Genomic DNA, 23,228 nt, shown 5'->3' on the forward strand with positions numbered 1-23,228 from the left:
ATGCCTGGGTCACAGGGTGAAAGCTGCCTAAGCCTGAGCTGAACTTGCAGTGTCGGTTGACCCATGGGGGTATGAGGAAGAGACAAAGGCAGAAGATTTAGCACAGCACAGGGGGACTAAGTGAATTGCGTATGACCAGCTTGAAAGTTCTTCCTGTTTTTAAAGGTGAGAAGGGTTGGACCAAGGTTAGCACATCAGTCCATTAAATACTGTGGGCTTGACTGTTCTCCCTGACAGTGGGATGACTCTCTTGTAGTCAGCAGATGCATACCAATATAAAATGGGTGCAAGTGAAATCATAATTGAATGATGGAGCAAAACATTCACCATGTACTTTCACAGAAGTTTTGTGTTTTCAATTACAGTATGTTTAATTAGAATCATGAAGAATTTTCATTGTTTAACCTGTGTATTGACACGTATCAAGTGCGTTGACTGGTATCTTGTTACATATAAACATTTTATGCTTTATGTGCTGCAAAGGCAACTTGCCAGTCACGTTTAGCTTCTCAATTTTCATTTATATGCAGTTGGAAGACCTGGCATTTGGCCGTACCACTGAAAATGGGTTGGCACCATTTGCTTGGATGCAGAGCTAAGCATTTAAAATATTGGAGTAGGGGCAATTTCTTCCTGAAGTGGTTGCCAAGTACTACAATTTGTGCAATGAGAAAGGAGCAGCTATTAGCCCAGTAGAATGGCAATTGGAATTCCTAATGCATCTTGTCCTGATACAGGCCGTCCTCACACTGGTTTTGTAGCCATGCTCCTCTGTTGGCTTCACCGTGGCCATATTCTGGAGGAACACATATGAGACAGAGGTGGGTTCCCCTCAGCTTGCACAAGTCCCCGAAGAGTTACCCAGCAAGTAATGACTTACTGAAGACAGATTGCCAGACCTCATTGTATGGCTTTTAATATCCTCATACCTAACTGTTTTCTCACCTTCTAATGTATCTGCCTTCCCGACAAGATTCCCTTCACTAGACACTGTGTTTAGGACAGTGGCATTCTTTAAGCCCCTCAGTTAAGTAGTAGTGATAAATTTCCTTCTTGCTACTCTTTTTATCAGCTCTTTGGATTATGTTCTTTTTTCAATGTATACAATTCAACTTCTATTTCTGGTTATGCAAGTTAGGCAACCCCCTTTTGTGATGATATAGCCCTTTTCTGTCCTGTGAGCTACATAGATATACCTTCCTCATGTTATTTCCAGTATTAAATTTCCCTTCAACAATGCTAAGTGAACAAGTTGCAGCGTTGTGGGTTTTTTCTTTTTCTGGATTAACATTGCTGTAAAAACCTTGAAGTAATTGCAGTTATGCTAGAACAAGAGACTGTATGATATTAGAGATTTTATTTTCCTTGAACCAGAGACCTAGATATACCTAGATAAACGCAATACCTTTATTAATTTGCATTTACTTCTGGATTCTGGTGCCTTCACTGCAGCATCAGAGAGATGTGATAGCTGTGCATAATGGTGTCCCTCCATTTTGAAGCACAGAATTACCTGCCTTTTTTAAGTTGGCTGAGTTATAAAGCTGTAATTTTCATGCAGGCTTTCTGTCCTTCAGTCAGTCAGCATCACGGACCATTCCGAAGATCACAGAAGTAATGATGAGAAACTGTTCTGCTGACTGATGTGCTACTGATGGTCAGTTTTGATCATTCTTTGCCTTTCCTCTGATATTGTAGGCCTCCGAAGTCTCTCGAAACAGAGGAGTTACTCTGTTGGCCAGACCAGGCAATAGTCTCGTAACAGCTATTCGAAACCAGCACCATCACGAGACATTACCTCTGGGTAAGCCAAGTTTCTCTTTTCTTTTCAAAGCAGTGCTCACAAAGATGCTTTTCAGAACTTCTCATCAGCCACATGCACTGCCTCATGTTGCGCTGTGGCTCACTAGCAGCGCAATCAGTGTGCCCCTGCACAGTCACGGTGACGTGACCAGGCCCCTTCAATGGTAAATAAAGCCTCTGTTTTGGGGTTTTTTTCCTTTTCTAGCTTACAATGACAAGATTGTTGCATTTCTACGCCAACCCAACATTTTTGAGATGCTGCAGGAGCGTCAGCCCAGCTTGGCCAGAAACCATGCACTCAGGTACTGCTTTTTTCCAGACTGCTGAAACCCAGTTCCAGGAAGGACTTCTTGTAGTGGGGAAAAACAAATTCTAGTAACTGTAGTACAAAGATGAACTTGGGCCCCATATGGAACTGTCACCATTGAAGAGTACATGTGGACCACCAGAATCTATGTAGTTACTATGGTTATTTTCCACAGACACCCAGGAAGTAAGAAGAACCAAAATAACTATGGGCAAATAGCGACATATGTAATTTCCATTCTAAGTATTACTCAGTAGCAGAAACACTGTCTTCACCTACAATTATCACTTTGCTTTTCAGAAGATAGGGTTAAAATTGTGTTTAGATGGAAGTCAGCAGCAAAACCCCAGTAACTTCAGCAGAATGAGGATTTTACCTCATGATTGGATTTACACCCTTGCCATGGACATAGTCACCCTAGATTTTATAAAGAAATAGGAACATTATGAAGTAGATTGTACTGCTGTCTTTAATCTTTCTCACTTATGACTTAATGGTAGTCCTTTCCAAAATAATTAAATTGTATCTTTCTTTTTCTTATGCCCATTTCTTTCCTATTAGGTTTAAAAAAAAAAAAAGAAAGAAAAAACAGAACCAAAAGCTGGTACAATTTAAACTCATTCTAATTCCAAAGGTTATATTAATTGTTTTGGCCAAGAACCTAAGCTGGTGTTAGTCAGTCTCAGCAATGCCAGTGTGCACCACCTAAGAGTTTGACTAAGAATTTAGTTTGTACTGTGCAGTAAAAAGCACAGTTGCTTGACGGGCGAAGGAGGGAAGGAAGAGCAAGGGAAGGACTTTCAAGTTTTTGCAGTGCAGTTTCTGCTGATAGCCTGACTCATCGTTTACCTGTGGAGGGCCAGAAAAAGAGTTCTTTGGGTATAAGGATTAGACTTCCTTCCTGGCAGAATTAATACATTCAAATAAAATGAGGGAGACAAAATGAAAAACGCTCCCAGTATTCAAGACGTACATTTCTGTAACTGAGAATTTTTTATCTTCACCATCAAATTATTCCAGACTATTTTTTTTTTCTCAGCTGTAATTTGAATTCTCATTTCTCAGGGAACAGATGATGCTTTTATCTCCTTTCGAGCAGAGAACAAAATTGACTAGTGATAGGGACTAGACAGCTTAGCCAGTGTGTAATGAGATTTGTAACAGGATATTGAGCCCTTCGCCTGCAGGTCATTGCTTTGATTATACCTTAGGTCAGGAGTGATCCCAAGCTACCGTCTAATGCTCATACAGCAGGTATTAAGCAAACTCCTGGAAGACAAATGACGGTTTTTGCAGGGCTTGATTCTGCAATACATTGCAGCCCCACCCAGCAAGGTACTAAAGCACATCCTTGACTTGAGGTAGAATCCTTTGACGTGATACTAGAATAAATATTCTTAGACACTGCAATGCTTTAGAAACACACTGACAGATTGAGGTGTAGATCTGTATCTTCCATGGCCCTAATCTGCTGATAGGATCCTATCCTATGTTTCCTAGTCCTTATTAGCATTCATTTAAACAACAAAATACATGATTTTACACATGTACTGTATAAGCTTTTTGTGATCAATTAATATCAAATATATGTTAGTGTTATTTGCCAGATAGAACTGACAGAGGTAAAGGAAGTGGTATTATGTGAAATTCTGTTAATGAAAGGTGGTTACATTACTTGTAGCCTTAAACAAAAAATCTGCCTGTCAGTGACCTTAGCTATAGCACTACACATGAGCTTGGAGGACTAAGAATCATTCTGTTTTCTAAAATATGGTATAAAATCTCTTGCTTTTGAATCAGGAAACTGAGTGATATAAATAGGTTCTTTTTAGCAAGTTTGTTAGTGAGATTAGAAAATTAATCAGGCAGTTAAGATGTTTGCCATTTTTGTAAGGAGAGAAACAGTAACTGGCAAAGTACCAAAGAATAACAACTCTATGTGTAGTTCATACCTTGATAATGGCGTATTTTCTTCTTTTTTTTCTTTCCTCTCTTCTCAATAATATCATTTACGTTTCAGGGAGAAGATCCATTACATTCGGACAGAGGGTACACATGGGCTTGAAAAGTTGTCCTGTGATGCAGATTTAGTAATTCTGCTGAGGTAATCGATTTGATCAAAAGCATAATGTCATTACTTATGGTACCAGAGAAGCTGGCTGGCTCTTTTGCAGCATAATTGAAAAGATTTTGTTAAATCTTCCAGGTCATTTGTAATTCAAATAGGATTCATTGTTACTGATAGTCACCCAAAATAATTCAGCCAGGGTATATCTGTCAACTCTTACTTCCTGGAAGCCAGCCTCCATCATTGCAGTAAACTCTATCCCCAGCCAGCTAAATTAATACAGCTGTTACCATCAAGTAGCAGATGACAAAGAATCAGGTCAAAATATTTCCTTTTAATGGCAAAATTCTTGTTCCTTTTTTTTTTTTAAAGGAAAAAACTTGTCTTTCTCAGTACAAGTAAATAATGTAACTGCTCATGAAATTGCTAGTTTTACCGCAGCAGTGCTGCCCATACACACAGAGCCACATCATGCTAATGAAACCTCAATGTACAGTGCAATGAGCATTGTTTGGGTAATGTTGATAAGGCTTCAATTTTTACTGGGACTAGGGAGCTTGGTCTTTAGGTCCTAGCTACTTTTGTTTAGCACAAATAAGGGCTTATTTTATTGCCTTGGTCTTACAGGGAAAATGTTGCTTTACCCAGGTGGTTTTGGTATGTTATATAGCACTGCCTAATGCAAGAAGTTTACAAATTATTCCCATCAACTTAATCTGAATGGTCAAATTGTTGAGCTATATGAAAATGTATGATCTAAGAAAAACAACCTGGGAGACAGATGTGTGTAGCTTTGCTTCTCACTGCTAATGTGTTGAAGTTGTCCCTGTTTACTACATAGCCTCAGATCTTTGCTCTCTATCAGTAGATTAAGCCACTGTGTTAGCATGAAATGTCTAATGAAATTCCTTTTGTTCTTCTTTGTTACTGGTGACCACGCCTGATTTGGGAAACCTGTGGATTTTATGAATTCATGAGTTCAGAGATGTACCCAAACTTATGACCACAGCAGACATGCACCATACTGCATATTTACATTCCGTCGTGTGACGAATGTGAACCAAACCTCTCTCTGTCACTTTTTCTATGCAGCCTTTTTGAAGAGGATATTATGTCCTACATACCACTGCAGGCTGCCTTCCATCCTGGTTACAGTTTCTCTCCTCGCTGCTCACCCTGTTCATCCCCCCAAAATTCTCCAGGTAAGGGGATAGGGAAAATAATACAAAATCTTGCATTTGTGGTTTTTCTCCTAATAAATACAAAGGGGCAGATTCAGAGCCAGCATCAGCTGTCAGCCTGCTAATTCCAGTGCCCGATCCAAATCTGACCCCAGCTGCTTTTTTGCTGGATCAGTTGCCATTGCTGTTATTTATCTGTTGAAATGTTAACAGTAGCTGAAACAGAGATCGGAAATTGCCCATATAGAAGAAGGTATTTTTCTGCTTTTTATGTAGTTGGAAAGGATTAGGATAAGAGAATGGTGCGCTCCAAACATAACTCACTGACGTGGAAGCACATTCATACTATGCGACAGGAACAAAGAGCAGCTTCCAAATCAAAGGTGTATTGCAGTACTTCCAGTACTCCTGTAAAGTTCAGCCTTCTTCACTCGGTGTTCCAAAGACTTCTCTTCTTCCCGAGACTCATCTATTTTAAGACCTGAGGGGACCATCTTGATCATGACCTCCCGTGTTGAGCCTGTTAACTTAGGTTTGACGGGAAACATATTTTCCAGAAAGACATGCTGTCTGAGAAGGTTATTTCCAGCTGTGGTATGTCTCTGTAGTTATTGTTTATGCTATAGAAATTTGAGGAGCTAATGTCTCCCTTTTGCCAAGATATACAACTCCTGCCGCAGTCTCACTGCATGGCTGTGTCCAGTGGCCATTTTGAGAGAATTGACAGAAATGTGATCTGAAGAAATCCATTATTGGCTGAGCTTTTTAAACATTCATTTAAATGATCTGGTTTCAAATAAAATTAATGGACAAGAGACATTCGAATCTCAGAGGTGGCTGTGGAAAATTGGAAGGTTTTTTGATGTGAAGAAGTGTTGTGGTTTAACCCCAGCCAGCAACTAAGCACCACGCAGCTGCTCACTCACTCCCCCCCCATCCAGTGGGATGGGGGAGAAAATCAGGAAAAGAAGTAAAACTCCTGGGTTGAGATAAGAACGGTTTAATAGAACAGAAAAGAAGAAACTAATAATGATAATGATAACACTAATAAAATGACAGCAGTAGTAATAAAAGGATTGAAATGTACAAATGATGCGCAGGGCAATTGCTCACCACCCGCCGATCGACACCCAGCCAGTCCCTGAGCGGCGAATCCCTGCCCCCCCTTCCCAGTTCCTAAACTAGATGGGACGTCACATGGTATGGAATATGTAGCGTTCGCTACATATCAAGGTGCCACGCTTAGATCACTGGTTGGCCCGGACCAGGGAAAGAGACAGATAACACACACAGTGTGAGCGCCAACTTCCCCCTTTTATTGCGCAGTTAATTCCTTTTATACTAACAAGGGGAGGTGGGGTTACAGGTACATCACAAGGCTGCGACTAACCCTCTAACTTTCCGTGACATCGCGAGATCTTCCGAACGCCGACCCCTACAGGAATACACTGTTGGCCAGTTTGGGTCAGGTGCCCTGGCTGGGCATGAGAAGCTGAAAAAACCTTGACTATAGTCTAAACACTACTGAGCAACAACTGAAAACATCAGTGTTATCAACATTCTTCACATACTGAACTCAAAACATAGCACTGTACCAGCTACTAGGAAGACAGTTAACTCTATCCCAGCTGAAACCAGGACAAGAAGTTAAATGCTGAACCCTTGTCTATAGGCAGTGTTTTGTCAGAATGTCTTATTTTCATTAATGAGTTTTAACACAATTGTTAATACAGTTCCCCTCTTCTACATCAGGACAGGTCATAAACAAGTATTTGGCGAGAACATGACTTAAGAGAATGTTAAAAGAACTGCACTGGTCTTTCTGTTCTTGTGAAAACACAAGGGCAAATGCTTATTTCCAGCAACATACTGTCTGCTTGCTTATTACTGCCACTGGTTACACAGCCCATGAGAACACCCATTCTCTTCTGTCCTGGGAGGAAAAAAGGTCTAACAGAAGAAAAGAAGCATCACAAGGGATTCTCTTTGCACTGCATGTAAATATGCCTTTCTGTTTTACCAGCAGAGGCAATTGGTAATGTCCTTCCCTCCTGGCAACCACGATACTTTGTGCTCCCACTAAATGTGATTTTTTTTTTTTTCCTTTCTGTGGAGGATTTTCTGCCAGATTTCTCATAAAAGGGCTTGTTTTTATTGTCTTCTGTAATGAGATAGGGAAATGGGATTTCATGGATCCATTCTTTGACCCTTTATGGCATGGCAGTTTTTTATACAAAAGGACTAATCAGCTACTTTGAGAATGCAGACTTCAAAACAAAGCAGGTCCCAAATTGCTAAAAATCTGCTGTATGTGTGAATCATAATAGGAAAATGTAGTATTTCTTGCTGACAGAAATCCTTCTTGATGCCACAAAGGGGTTTTGTGTTGATAGCTGGAAGTGTTTAATATACAGTCAGATTAACACAGGGAAACCTGATTCCCAGCTTGGCTAGGGTGCTGGGCTCCAGTGAGAAGCGCTGCTTTGAGCTCCAAAGGTTTAATCCTGCCAAGTAAGGAGATCTCCTATACAATGCAGAGGAGAGAGATCTCTTAAAAGTGCAGAAGGGAAAGAAAACCTAAATACCAATGACTGTGAGTGGGAGTTATGCATGTAAGTCTTTCTCATGCCTTTCTGATCCTTGAATTTCCATTCAGGTCAATCACAGTTAAAGGCTGAGGCAACACAAAGCCACACATAAGGCAAGCTTAACAATTCTTTTAGTGAAGAAGATACAGCCCCTGGAAGTCATTGCAATCACTGAATTATAGGAACCTACAACTCCATTAATGTCAGGTAGAACAATAATAATACTGAGTGCACTGTATACCTGTAAAAAGTTCCTAATGCATTTGTTAGCCAGTTCTGTCTGGAAACATCAGCTGCATGATTTGGAAAAATTTAAAGCCCCTTACACCTTAGGATGCTGTTCATTTTCCCGCCAGGACTGCAGCGAGCAAGTGCAAGAGCACCTTCTCCGTACAGGAGGGACTTTGAAGCCAAGCTGCGCAATTTCTATCGAAAACTTGAAGCCAAAGGGTATGGGCAAGGTCCAGGTAAAATTAAGTGAGTATTATGACAAGTCACTCAAGTAGTCTAACATGGTGTAGCTTGTCTTTTATCATTATCCATGAATGAAGACACTGATAGGGAGTGGGAAACACACCAGAGATTGCATTTTGTACATGAACCGTCAGGGCGAGATAAGATCTTGGTATATCCTGCAAAAAAGCGATCATCAAGAGGCTTTTGTGTGGAAGTTTTAGTTCTTATAGATTCATATTCTTACACTCCCATTCCTTACCTATTTAAAAGGGATGTTGTTATTCCTGCCTATAATTTGCTAGTAGGAAAATCATCCATTCAGGCAATTGTCCACCAGGGATTATTAACAGCTCTGTCATTGTAATGATGGAGTGACTCCAAATCCTTTGGATCTACATATCAGTATAACTCAGGACCACAGTATGACCCTACAGAAGTTAGCCTGTACATGCAGGTTTAACTTTCAGTAGCTCTTTGTGTGGGCAGCCCTCCTGGATTTGAACTAGAGAGACTTCTGCCTCTCTTCATGTATTTTGGGGTTCTCTGTCACTTGGTTGTGGAGTTTGCTTTCCAGAAGTCTTGTTAGTTGGCTTTTAAGTCTGTACCTGCTTGTGCTCAATCTAGTTATCCAACTTGGCCAAAGGACTATATGTTTCTAAGATATTTCCTGGGCATCTGGTTGAATTTATACATCAGGTTGCCTTCCGACCAAATCACATCTGTTGTGGAAAAAAAAAGTATGAAGCCAAGCAATTTATTCCAGGCAAACGTTGTCATCAAAATATTCTCACAGAGATGGGGAGTCCTAGCCGTTGGTTATCTGTTTTGCTGTCCTACTAAGTGGGTCCAAGGCATTCAGGAAATACATTTTAGAAGGTCTGTCTTAAGATGTCCATGAACATATGAACAAGAAGGATTTCTTGCACAGATGGTGTTTAAATGTACTATTCATTAAGTTGTTTCAGAGGCTGGCAGGGGAGCGAGAGGTGTGTTGTATAAACGGAGGCTGATACTCCCTTTGCTTACTCTGCTACAGAAGCAGTAATTCCATGGACATTCACTGGATTAAATCCAGGAAGAGTTTAGGGCCAATCCCAGAAAGCTGTGACCTCATCTACACAGGAAACTCACAGCCCACTCTACCATACAAATTTGTACATAGAGGGTGTAATAGAGAGTCTTAAGTAGAGCAACACTTTGAATCTAATCACAGCATTGTGAAGAAATTCACCTTTGAGGCATACAGAAAAGCCCAACGAAACTCACTCAAAACCCATAATGGTCAAGTAGCATCTGCAGCAGTGGATGCAACTTTATTAACTTCTCTGAGAATTAATGTCTCTTTTTATCAGCTCTTGTTTACTTTCATCCTCACAGGCTCACACAAGACTCAATCATTAGATCTCTATTTCTGCCTCCCTTTGCAGGTTAATTATACGACGTGACCACTTGCTGGAAGGCACCTTCAACCAGGTAATGGCATATTCACGCAAGGAGCTCCAGCGGAACAAACTCTACGTCACGTTTGTTGGCGAGGAAGGGTAGGGAACCACTAAATGCTATCAGTTGTGAAGTGGCTGTTATGTTGCAAAACAAAGAGTTGACTAAGGCTGAGCCTCTCTTGTTATGTAATGTTTCTTTGGTTTTGTTTTACCTCTGAGTAAGTGATTCATTTTAATCAGCTCAAGCATTTGTTAAAAATAACAATAACCATAAAGCTTAATTTTCCTGTAGCACCTTCCATCTAGATGTCTCAAAGTGATAATTTAAGTGGTTAAATCTAATGTCATCTTGTTGCCCTAAGTATTTTGACTGGCTGGAAGGCAAAACTGAACTACAGGCCCATGTTTACACACTGAATCAGTCATAGGGCTATAATTGGAGACCAGACCTTTATCCCTTTTGTTACTCTAACTCTTCAAAATGGATCTGGTTTTGCTTCAAAAATTTTTGCTTTGCATGCCATCTAATGATCATTTGTTATCCATATGTGGACTTCTTGTCTCTGGCTGAAGTGAGAAACATGACTGCTGCTATTCAGTCCTTACAGTTTAATTCACCCAGCTGGAAGCTGGAAGCTATAGAAGTCTCTCAAGAAGGCCTTTTCTCAAGAGACTTTCTGCCAGCCTTACAAATCCTGAGCCATTCTTGTATGATTAAAGCCAGCCCCTGACCTTTTGTTTCCAAATCTAAACAGAACCTTTCAAAGCCACCCTGGCTCACCTCAAGAGCTACATTGTAATTGAGGTGTAATCCGCATGCTTTTATAATGAAAAGACCATTGTGCATGTTTCCAGTGTTCCATAAAACGAAGGCTTGAAATCGTATTTCAATAGCTTTGCATATAAAGTTTCTTTAAAAAAAAACAACCAAAAAAAGCAACAACAACAAAAAAAAAACACAAAACCAACACATGGATAGGGTTTCAGTTCCAAAGGTACCAGAACAGTAAGGCTCTGGATCATCTCTCAGCACGTCTGCATGTCCAACAACTGCTGACACTGTTGTCTCTGAGGTGGCGTGTCAAGTGAAGAGCTTCTGCCAAACTGAGTTTTTCTGGGGACGTGTTAGGTCCAGTGGAAAACAGAAGTCACCAATCTCAAAGAGAGTCAATCAGTGACCTGAGCATCAGGGGTTTTCTTAACTCTTACTTTTTATAGTCCGTGGATTCAGTATTATTTAACAGAGGTTGTCTTTCACAGCTGGTTTTGCCTCTGGCTTGCAGCATACCTCAGTTTGCATTTTTGGAATAGTGTTCTAGTATGCTAACACTGGCCAAAGTCATGTTTTCTCCCCATCTCTAATAACTTTTACTGTGTGTGGCACGGTATCCTCAGGAGAAATTACAAACCAATTTGATTTGCAAATTCATTCATTCTTCACTGATTCATTTACATCTGAAGATACTTTCCCCCAGGGCTTCTACTGTTTAATGCTAATATAGGTTCTGCTGGAGGGACTCCAAGACACCAGTTCCCTACTGAAAAGAAGAGTTGATGCTGTATGGCCATGTGATGCTGTATGGGCACAGCTTCCCACATGTTTCAAAGCTAAAATGACATTGAAAATGAACTATGAAGGCTTTATGATGAGTTAATGTGTTGCCCAGAAATGCAGTACCTAGTCTCTTCTTGGAGGTTTTTGAATATAGGCAGGTGTTGTTTTTAGTTCTTTACTCCAGACATCATCAGGCTTAGCCCAGTATTTTAATGTCCATTGAACCAGATCTGTTACGTGGTTAGCACTAGTGGTTCATGTGGGCTTATTACCATCCCCTTTTGCTGTTGTGGCTTTAGTCTCACCACATAATCCTAGAGCTAAAGCTGCTCAAAAGAGAAGAGTACTGAATCTCCAGATGTAAAACGGAGGAAGATGGGCCAGCCTGCCCTTAATCGTCTTTCTAGTTGCACAAATCAATCATTCAACCCCTTGTGGTTATGCTTCCATAACTTCAAACATAATACAGAGCATCCTGATACAGCTACAGAGTTTTCCATTTACTTTACATTTGTTAAGTAGCAGGAATAGTGCCCACCTCAGAAAACCTTTCGGCACACATGATATATGGCTACCAATCATTTGTTCATATTGCTACATGTAGATTTATTTTAGATTGAAAAACCTACCTACCATTATTAGAGGATGATCTGTTTTTAATAAATCCATCACAGTTGGGTTTAATGCATTCATGAAGCTTTTTGGTTTTGTTTTTAGGTGTTTTTTTTCAAGTTGAGATAATTATACACAGCTTGATTTAGCAGTTGAGTTTTTAAAAAAAGTTTAAAAGGTGACTCTCTACAGAGTAAAATCATGCAACAGCAAAGCACAGCTTAAGGTGTACCACATGCATTTGAAAGTATCAGAAAAGTAGAAGAGCTTGGACAGAACAACTTGAGGAATCACCATTCTATCTTAAGAGAGACAGTTCTCTTGTGACTTGGTCGTGTTCAGTATTGACCTTTAGGTTATACCTGTAGCTAAGAAAGCATCCCTGGGGCTAGATTGTATCTTTGGTTACGTCTCAGTGTAGAGAGTAAGAGCGATTTCTACTTCAGTCTGGGCTGTCTGGTCTGTCAACCCCAGTGTTCATAGGCAGTTCAAACCCACTCACTAAAAAGCTAGCCCTCCTGCTAGCCAGCCAGCTAAGGCAAGGCTGAACTTTGTACCTCCGATTTACTAAGCCTTTGGAACAAAGGAAGAGAAACTACTTAAGGGATGTGTCCGAGTTATGATTCCTCCCAGATCAACCTAGATGCTGGTGAAGTTTCAGCGTCATGACTTGTTCAGGGCTCAGAATCAAGTTTTGAGAGGAGTGATACACCATGTTAGAAACACTTAACTGCACAGGGGGTAGGTGTTAGACAGCAGCCAATGTAGGCAAAACCCAGGAATTTCACTCAAATGGGAATGAGCCTCATTTTATCTTTTTTACTTTTTCCTTTCCAGGCTGGACTACAGTGGCCCCTCCCGAGAATTCTTCTTCCTTCTGTCTCAGGAGCTCTTCAATCCCTATTACGGGCTGTTTGAGTATTCAGCCAATGACACTTACACTGTACAGATCAGCCCCATGTCTGCCTTTGTTGAAAATCACCTGGAATGGTAAGAACATTTTATGCAGAATTGAACCATCCTTTTAGAGCACTACAGAAATGGAAATGCAAAACACAAAATCTGCCAGTTTAGACTAGACTACATACAAATACCATTGCTTCTGCTAGGAAGAAGTGGGAAGTAGGTTGGGAGAAGGAAGAGAGGGAGTAAGTGTAAATACAACAGCAGGCTCTGAAAAAGGAGTTGTGATGAGGTACTACTACTAAAATGTCCTGCTCGCAATACTTGAGACTTGATGTTTGTGTACTTCTATGTGAATGTGAAAAGGAGAGGGAGAAGAGCTCTGCTTAATCCAGGCCTCCTCTTCTTGCTCCCTTTCTAAGAATAGCAGGTGTGTCTTTCTGTACATCAAGCAGCATTGTGCTTGGAAGCTATACAGTGTTCTCCAAGAGCCACACTGCTGCTCTGTACCTACTACAGGCCTTAAAAAAGGCCCAGTGAAAGCAGTTTCCCTTTTCACCCCTGACAGAGTGTCCCTGCTTGTGTGTGTCAAGGCCAGCAGAGCAAGCAGGTACTTTACCTTACCAAGTATGTGTGCAAACAGACAAACTGCTGATCTTGTTTCTTTATCAAAAATTCTGAAGGCATATTGTGATCTCCTCATTTTTCTATCTGCCTCCAGATCTGTCTCTCTTTGGGAGCTGTTTTCCCTTTGATAGTTTCAGATGTGGTTCAATGAAGCACGAGCTGCGAGCCCTGGGTGTCATTTGATCCCTCGTGGGATTTCATTGTGTCAAAGAAATAATGCCACTTGGGCTCGTTCCTATGATGTTTTTCTTTGTCTAACCAATCTCGCTGGCTCCTCTCGGAGATCCTTTTTTAAAATGGAAGGCAGTTTAGGACCCTTTTAAATTGCAAATAGTACATGCCCCTCTATTCTTGTAAACAGGTCCTCCTTTGCTTTGGCTCACAGTGGACAGGAGGTCAAGAGCAACTATATGGTTGTACCATCATCTCTATTAAGGTTGCAGTGGAAAAAAAGGGATGTTGCTGGGACTAGCATAGTCTCTGAATTGGGGGTTTTTGCATTATCTCTTCCAGCAGTGGAGCATTATGCTAACAGTCACCTTTGCATTAAAGTATTTCTCTACAGACATTAGCAGGAAGAGAGCGGCTTAGTTCTTAGAGCTTGTGCATCTCCCACTGCAATCCTGTTCATTAAACATTATGCAGTGGCTTCCTAGTTTTCAAGAAGAAATACAGTTCATCCTTTGTTTGGCTTAACAGGCAGCATGGGTAAACTTTTGATTAAGGAGGCTGTATTTGTGAAGATGCATTTTGATTTCAGGGCATAGGACCGCTTAGGCAGGTGCAAACCCAACATCATTCTGCCCACACTGTGAGCAAACTGGACGCAGGCCTCTTTCTCCAGAAATGGTGTTGCCATGTTATCTCAGCAGTATTTGAAATAGGCCCTGACTCTTATCTGTTATAAATACTGTCGTCATGAACAGTTCAGCTGCGGTTTTCTTATGTAATAAATTCTGCTGCAAAAAGTATACATTTTGTTTGATCCCCTCGTTTTGTTCTTCTGTTCATTGAGAGATTTCAGCATGGAAGACACAGAATTTTAGAAGTATCCTGGGCATACAGAACAGCAGAAAGAGACCTAATGTGATTTTCTATAGCAGTTAGCATTTAACTCAGAAATCAGTAGAAGTTAGACTCTTAGGATAATATTTTTCCAACTACACATATCTATACAGGCTTCTTGTGTACAGAATGTTATTTGGGCTTTGGGCATTTTTGGTTTTCTTTTTTTAAGAAAGAGAAATTAAGTCCCTTGGCCTGCAGAAAGAAATAAATGCTATGAACAAATAGGTTTGTACATAAAGTAGTGTAAATAGGGCAAGATTGCAGAACCCAAGGGAAAGATAAGCAATCCAGTAAGTGCTTGGAAATACTTCTTGAACCTGTTATGGAAATAACTGGCTGAGACCAGCAGTTTGTAGTTAGCCTGATAGGTTTCATGATTGGCTTGTAGATATCTAGACATTCTGAATGTTTTTGTGCTGTCTGTGTTGACTGATCTCAGCTATTCATGTGTAACCCTAGAGTACTGTATTCAGAAGTCTGTGCAACCAGCTAAGATAGGATTTGGACCATGCTTTTTAAAACTCAGAGTACAATTTTCCCATAAAGGCTTTATAGGCTAACTTCTCTGAGGTCACTGTACTAACTTGCTTGTTATTATTTGTTCATGAGGAATGGAGTTTTCTGAAGTTCTTAGTCTTTCTCCAACTTTTTTCTCATCAAAGTCAGTGCTAATCTCAGATTTACTTATCGATATGATTCCAACAGAGCCTCCTCCCTCTAACATGCAAGAAATAAAGATTATTTTCCTGTTCCCAAATCTGTTATGAGACATCAGTTAACATAGATGGATGAATCAGTTTTGAGAGTCTCAGGGTCACAGGTAATTAATATTCATAGTCTTTTCAAAGCTTGAAGTTTGATACCAGTCATGAAAACCACACAACCACAATTGGTTTAGATTTGCAGATTTGTTGAACTGTATGCCTTTTGGTGCTGTGGAGCTTATCATTTGTGTGGAATCTACCCTTCACATTTTTTTCTGGATAGCAATTATAAAAGACCTATACAGATATGGCTATATTAAGAAAAAGGGCTACAAAAAAATGGCCTCAAAATTATTTTATATTTTCTCTTCCTTAAGTGAACAGTTGCGAGTTTGAGGTAAATACAACAAAATGCAAAGATGTGAAGTTTTGTTCGTATTGGCAGAATTGAGAAATACTCTGCTTTTTTTCCCCTGGCCTAAAAGTTACAGTTCTGCCCCTGTTAATGGCTCATTTCATGCCTTGCTCTTTGTACAAACAGCATTCTGAGTCCAAAATGAGCACATCAAAGTGCAGAGTAGTTGTATGTATGCCAAGTTAAGAAAGAGACATAATGACTGGAAAATATTTCTCATTTATGGAGAAACTGAGATTTAACACCTTTCCTGCAAGCTTCCATGAATAAGACTTTTTCCTTCAGTTAACATATGTGCATGCTGAACACATAAAATATAATTTATCACACATTTTCAAAGGTAAAAAAATTATTTTCAATCCCCCTGTATCTGAAAGGACACAGTTATATCTCTCCAGAACTAGGAAGTTTGACGATACGTGTTTTTATCTGCATGCTACAGGATGTACCTGAAGCTCAGCCAGAAGAGCTGCTTTTAATCCATGCCAGTAATGAGCCATTCTATCTGATCTAGGTAACATGTCTAGCTCTTTGCCTGGATATTTGAAAACATCTTCTAAAATACTGTTTACACCCCCACTTAAGGTAGTATTCTCTAAATAAATGGGCAAAATGTGGTGGCAGCTGCTATATATTATTTCAGTGAAAAGAATATGGTTTAGCCCAGAAATAATATTCTTGTCTTTGCTCTTGGTCAGGTGTTTGGGCAACTGAAATAGGGTGACTCACTGAAAAAATGCTTCTCAGGTTTTACTCAATATACTGGGAGACAGAGTAGTGTGGAATATTAAATATTTCTATCACAACCTCATGCAAAGTTAGCAGTGTAATATTCATTGCCGCATTAGCTTCTCACTTTCCTCCCTGCTAGCAGTCCTTTGAAAGATTTTAGACTGACTTTCAGTTCCATGCACACTGAATCACTGAGGTCCAGGATACCCAATATTAGAGGGCATACAAAGATACTTTTTCACTGGGGTGAAAAAGGTTTCTGTCTCTGATTTGAATGACTAAGGTTTGATTGAATATTGTAGTTCTCCTTTTCACCAATAAATAAATAAATAATAAAAGGTTGGGTGGGTAAATCATCCCTGAGACAAAAAAAATCCTGATGCATAATAGATGGAGGAAATGTGTTTCTAAATTCTGGGAACAAAATATCTAGTTCCAGAGTTTGCATAGTCTCAAATCTTCGTGCGGGTCACCGGTTACTCTCCCTGTCTTCTTCATGGTACATTTTCAAGAAGTCTAGAAAGTTGTTAGTGTCTTTTCACTGCATCTCATTCACTTCTGTAACAAAATGATCTGTCTAATCGTGCTGTGATACACTGGTTTTCCTCAGGTCTTTATTTTGTCTATCATCTTCGATAGTATTTCCCTACTCAGCTCTAGCTAAGCAAAATGGTAAACTGAATGTTTGTTTCTGTGATGATTTCTGTATCATTTTCACCAAACCTGAAGAGTATAATCTCTGTGCTGTTTCATTGTTCATGTGGCTACCAATTTCAGATGTTATAATTTGGCTGTCATCATATCATGTAAAAAGTTCTACTTCTTAGAATAAAGCAGTTCTCAGTGTTTTCTCATGAACTGTCACTGCCTGCTGTGAGTACTTAATCTGACAGTGACTGTTGAAGTCACTAATCTGACAGTATTGTTGTCTTTTCGGTTCACAAAACACTGTTCACAATCTGCTGTCAGGTGGAAATCCAGTTGTCTTTTTCACGTCTTCTGACTGGGCCAGTTTTCCTTCACAGCAGTCCTGCCCCCAGGAATAATCCATTAAGATAATGTAATGCACCCTTCTTCAAGAGACAGCACTGTACTCATGGCACGATCATCTGCACCGGACTTTTTGTCCCCAGATCACTTGCCTGGTCTTTTATCTGGCTCGCCCCAGCAATCAATTTCACATCATCTAGAATTTTTAGTTCATCGCGTGTTTGTAAATGTAGAACCACAGCCAGAAATATGAAAAGAAGCTCAGTCTCTGCATAGAAGACCAGATGGCCTAGACAGATAAAAATCATTCACAGATATTCATTTAGAGATCTGAGGGATGCTAACTTGAAACATCTTTTTCTGTGTTTTCATAGTGAATTAATGACAGCATGTTTTTTTTAACAATTAGGCATTTGTGGACCTTGCTGTGACATTTATGCAGCCAGAGAGCAGTACCCCAGTGTCACAGGTACCTTAGAGGTGTTTACAGCTTGCTAATCATACTTAGCATTCTGTATCTGTCTCAGAAAAGTCCTGTTGTGTTTTGTTTGTTTGTTTTTCTTTAAATGAAATGTAGTACGTTCATTTAGCAGAACCTTATTAGAAAGTTGCAGACTTGTGAGTAAAATGTTTTTGTGCAGAACCCTACTGAAGACCACAAAGATGATGATATAGTCAGACCCTTTGGCGCAAGTCCCCAGAAGCTGCAGATTGATTCCTGGCTGCAATTTCCTAATGAACTCCATTAACTTAATGCTCATTTAGAACTGCATTGGGGCAGGAATTTCTTCATTCAGTTCCCATAGTTAACCTTTCTTTCTGCCCTCCAATACCCCCCGTATTCTAGTCTGTGCTGCTGAACAGCATCAGACAGAAAAGTTGCATGTATTTCTACATCGTATTCTGCAGGCAGATGCAAGCCTGTTGCGCCCAATCTCCATGCAGACACAGTTGCTTCCCTGTGCTCCAAGCCAACTGACGTGATTACTGCAATACTGAGCTGAGAAAATACACGCTGCCTCCCATCAGGGCTGATTACTTCAGGCTTGGTGCTGCCTCGATTGCTTTTACGTGCTCTGGCAAGCTTGGTACATGGGTAAAGCTAGCTCCCTTTGCCTGCGCAGTGCTGTGTGGGTATACCCCCAACCAAACTCTGACCTTCCCTTTTATTTACTTCGTGTAAATGAGAAACCACATAGCCATCACTATCTCAAGCATGCCAAAGAATGCAGGGTGTTGGTTTTCCCACTTTTTGTTTTAATAAACCCAAGAAGAACCAAGAATGTTGCGACCTCAGCTGTCCTTTCTCCTCAGAGAGCTTGGCAGGTTTTCTTAACCCAGTTTCCTTAGGAGTTGTGCCTTGTGCAATTGCCCTGCCTATCCCTCAGACAGTTTTCTGATCAGTTTGAGACCTATTTGACGGGAAGGTAAACACCTCAAAGACACTAATTTCCTAAAAGCTTTTTGAAACTTGTGGCTGGATGATGCATAGGTACGCAGAAGAGTGCCTCGGTGGTGCTGGTGAGTTCAGCAGTTACCTGTTGTTTGGCCTCTCAACTGCCCAGTTAGTACAAGCGAGCTGACCAGTCCATCACAGGTGCAGGCTGCGAACCAGCTGTATTGTCTTGCTCAGTAGCTTGAGGATGTGAGGGAGACCTGTGAAAGCTCAGGGGAGGCAGAAGGGAGAAAATGGAGATACTTCAAAGCATGGGAAGTGCTAGCAGAGATGTGTAGGAAGAACTGGAGCTATTGCAGCGTGGTAATGTAGGGCCATCCGAGACAGGTCTATAGGAAAAAAAGTTCCATTAGTCCTGCTACATGGAGAATGACTTATTTCAATTAAAGTGTTTTTAAAGAAGGTGGCAAATTGCCTCATGACCTAATGGGTTGTATTCAGAGGCTGACCAGCTCATAGAATGGATTTAGGCACATTCCACGGCTCTTTATAGAAACAGTGGAGAAATGTAGTCACAGCATCTAAGCAGGAGGTCTGCAAACAGCCATTACTCCTCTTCACTGACTGAAAGTGGTGCTGGGGAATATGTGCCCTGAATTACTCATTTATTTAATTTTTCAACTGTTGTGGCAGGCAACCTACATATGGCCCAATACCTATTTTATTAAGGGAGTCAGAAACACTGAGTTTGGTTTTGGGCTCAAATGGGCCAGTTGTGTGGGTCTGTGTTTTGGGGGAGGAATGAATTTAGAAGACCAATTTTGCAGCCATCATGAAGGAGCCTGTTTATGCTAAATGCTGAAAAATCATCCTCTTAGAAATCAGATCAGATACAGCATCCCAGAGTGGAGCATCCAGCAACATTCCATTTTTTTCGAAATTAGATGATTACCTCTTTGCCTCAGTTTCCATCTGAAGAGCTTTCCTAGTATGTAATCAACTTGAAATCCATTTGATGTACACTAATGCTCTGAACTGCTTTGAAATTCTCAGATGAAAGGCACCATAGAAAACCAAAGCATTTAATGTTACATTACACTATAAATTTTAATTATTAGCCATATCTTATTTTAAATAAATTATGCCTGAATGAGAAATTTTCAAGCACTATTGTAAATCTTCTGGACAAGAATGATATTAAAATAAATATGCAGCTGAAATAATTTTATAAGACCTTTTCACTATGTGAAAAGGGTATGTTACTGAAATGCCTTCTTGCTGCTGTACTGTGATCTCTTTCAATGTCTTCTGTACTTAAGTAAACTTTGATTTTCCTATTAAGTTTGATGTATGGCTATATCACATAGAGCCTGCCTCAAGAGCTGGTTAATTATTTATTAAGGGTCAGGAGGAATTGGAAGATTAAAGGCAAACCAAACTGAAGGAGAAAAAAAACATTCTCCCTAACTGAGCTTCGACAGCAACCATTTTTTTAAAAAAGGTTCTGCTTTATATTTACCTTATTCTTGACTTTCTGTCTCTTACTGGAGGATTTTTTTCAAGTTCTTTTGAGGACCTGAATGGTGACATCACACGGGTTGAAGGAAGAGATGTCTCTCTCAGTCCTTCCTCCTTTTCCCTTCTCTGAATCTCATAGTGCCTAGCACTGCTTCCATAATGAGAGTTTGGTTTGAGGGAAAGAGGGGTGTTCTGTTTTGTTGTTTTTTTACAGAAGTCATCTTCATGTTTTTTTCCCTTGCTTAAGGCCATTTAGTCTTTTGCAACACTGTGGATTACATTTGCCCAGAGGTGGGAGGCTTAACGTGAAAATCTCTATAGTGTCTCCACCTTGCATGTGGTAGAGGAGAAAAGGGTAAAATCCACACTATGTCTGAGCATGTGGGCCTGTAGGGAAGCATCAGGATGGGCAGTGGTCGTGTGTTAATTTGTAGTGGTGAAAAACTCTCAGGGAGTGATGAATGTCCTCATATCTCTTGTTCCAGCCACACTGGAATGGCAAGGCTGAGCTGTCACTATGAAGTATTGCTCAGTCATCTTTGCCCCTCCTTATTTCTCACTACATTTATTCAGGCTTTGGTAAGGTAAAGAAAAGTCAGAGCAGGGTGCAGAAATTCCCAAGCTAACCTTTTTTATTAGTAAACACAATTCATATATCAAAAGAAAGACTGCTTGCAGAGCAGAATTGTTTTCAGTAAATCACCCAAATTCATTTTGGGTATTTTTGGGTAGAAAAGGTATTTCTCTTAGTGTAGGTCTTTCCCTGGAATATTTAGAAAGCTAGACGTTCCATTTCTCCATTGAAAATTATTCTTCATTTCAGTATGTTACCTTAGTCTTACATTAAAATGCAGGAAAAGGGAAGGTTAAAGATTTAAATTGATCTGATCTGAATGTATTTAAAGGGAGAAGGGCACTGTCAAGTTTGTCAGTTTGCCCCAACTTGGGACAGGAATATTTTTCAAAATCTCAATAAAATTGTGGAAGATAAGAAAAATCCTGACCTGTCCACCCTCTATGAAAAAAAATGTATTGAATAACAAGAATACAGAACAGTAAATTCAGTATTCTCATGTCTGATTGAAGGAAGCTTTTTACATTGTGACTTATGACTTGCATTCTGGAAAAGACAGACTAGAAATTGGAATTATTTAATTGTATTGGAAAGATTCATAAAGGAAAAGTAAAAAATTTTCTTGGACTTCAGAACAGCAACGCAAAGGTCCAGGTCTGCTGCATTCTTCATGCTCCCAGGAGAGGATCAGAGCTGTCAGTTTGCAGTGGTATTAGTAAAAAATGGAGGTGTTCAATGATTTGCAAAACAAGGCCTAAAATAGACTGTCAAACAATTAATAACATATCTGATTTCTAGCACACAGATTTCTGAGTTTACTCAATTGAGGAACCTCATCCCGAGAGGCAGGGATCAGTAGCTGAATTGCAGCACAGTGCAAACCCAAGTGTACAGCTTTTGGACCGGGGGGTGGTAAGTCCACATGGCTCTGCACTGCAGACGTCCTGTTTGCAGTTAGCTCAAAGATATCTGCATCAGGCTTCATCACGTGGTGTAAACATTCCTGGGTGCTTACCAGTGAGTTTATGATGAGCAGTCTCTCTTGTGCTTAAATACCCCAGACAGAGCAGAAAGCATGTGCCTCCTTTGAGAATAAGTCAGTTATTGTGGCTTCAGTGTTTGTAGTTAGCCATTGAAGGAAAATGTGCAGTCATTTGGCTTGTGCTTTTATGGCCTTCTTGTCTGGCAGATGACTAAATCTATGGATTTTCCCCTGTAGCTTGACTAGTTTGTTTCAACACATGGCAAAGCTATGGAAAGCAAACATAAATCATGCAACGTATAAAACTTCACCAATTCATAGGTTTAGAGTGCCTCACCACCACCAGCTTTTCCAAAAGGTTTGACTGAGAAATCAAAATCTCTTGATAAAAATGCTCTTTTGCTGGCTTAAAAAAACAACCCATGTGCATCAGACAGTTAATCCATAAGGAGCTGATCATAAACTAGAGCTGATTCACAAAATTATGTATCATTTATAGAAGGTAGTAAAGTAAAAAATGTAAATAAACTAAACAGCTAAAACGGTGCTGGAACTCAGAGGACTGTGATTCTATTGCTGTCTCTACCACTTATTTTCTGGATAACATTAAATAAGTTATCTTATGTTCATACTTAAGTTTTCTCATTTGTCAAATGAAATATTGGCACTGATCTCCTCTGTAAGCTGCTTTGAGATCTGCCAGTCAAAAATACAGCCTAGGATCTGGGAATCACAAAATGTAGAAGTTTGTAGTCTTCTAGCCAGTAGTTCATACCTCAGCCTGCATGTCCTCTGCAGTTACTGGGCAGAATTGGTGGAGACTTTGCCAACAGTCTTACAGGCCGGTGTGGTTTATCCATTGTACCAGCAAGAGCAGCTAAATCCTGCAAGCAGCCTGGTTTCTGATGAAGCTTAGTCATGTTTGTGCTGCCCTATTTTGCCAGGGCTTCTCCCAGAGGAAGATGATGGTACATTATGGTCCGTGAAGTTGATAGCTTTGCAAGCAGAGATGGCTACTCCAGCACTCGGCCACGCTCCTCCTCCTCTCCTCTTCCAAAATGCTATGTTCATGCAACTTCTTTGTTGTTGGTAAAATGACACATAGCACAGATTTCTTGTTATAGAGAGACTGTCTACTTTATTAATCTCCTTACTAGTTTAAAGACAGAACTGGAAATCAATTCTCCATTTCCTATGCTTGGAGTCTCTGGTGCTCAGACATCCCATGACACTGAGGCTGATGTGCCTGCGATGACTCCACACAGTGGAATTCCCAGAGCCGGATTTGCTCAGTTCTGTATCTGCAG

The 23,228-nt window shown here is 40.2% G+C and overlaps 1 protein-coding gene across 1 annotated transcript in view; it reads left to right on the plus strand.

The window, feature by feature from the left end:
* HECW1 (HECT, C2 and WW domain containing E3 ubiquitin protein ligase 1) overlaps window positions 1-23,228 on the plus strand; it is a 271,938-nt gene that overhangs the window by 224,248 nt on the left and 24,462 nt on the right. The window contains exons 16-22 of the mRNA XM_075054515.1: window positions 1,699-1,804; window positions 2,009-2,105; window positions 4,131-4,214; window positions 5,271-5,380; window positions 8,304-8,424; window positions 9,831-9,944; window positions 12,850-13,002. Coding sequence (XP_074910616.1) covers window positions 1,699-1,804; window positions 2,009-2,105; window positions 4,131-4,214; window positions 5,271-5,380; window positions 8,304-8,424; window positions 9,831-9,944; window positions 12,850-13,002 — 785 coding nt within the window. The remainder of the gene's footprint in view (window positions 1-1,698; window positions 1,805-2,008; window positions 2,106-4,130; window positions 4,215-5,270; window positions 5,381-8,303; window positions 8,425-9,830; window positions 9,945-12,849; window positions 13,003-23,228) is intronic.

Source organism: Buteo buteo, chromosome 2, assembly GCF_964188355.1.
Source record: "Buteo buteo chromosome 2, bButBut1.hap1.1, whole genome shotgun sequence".
NCBI classification, from domain to species: Eukaryota; Metazoa; Chordata; class Aves; order Accipitriformes; family Accipitridae; genus Buteo; species Buteo buteo.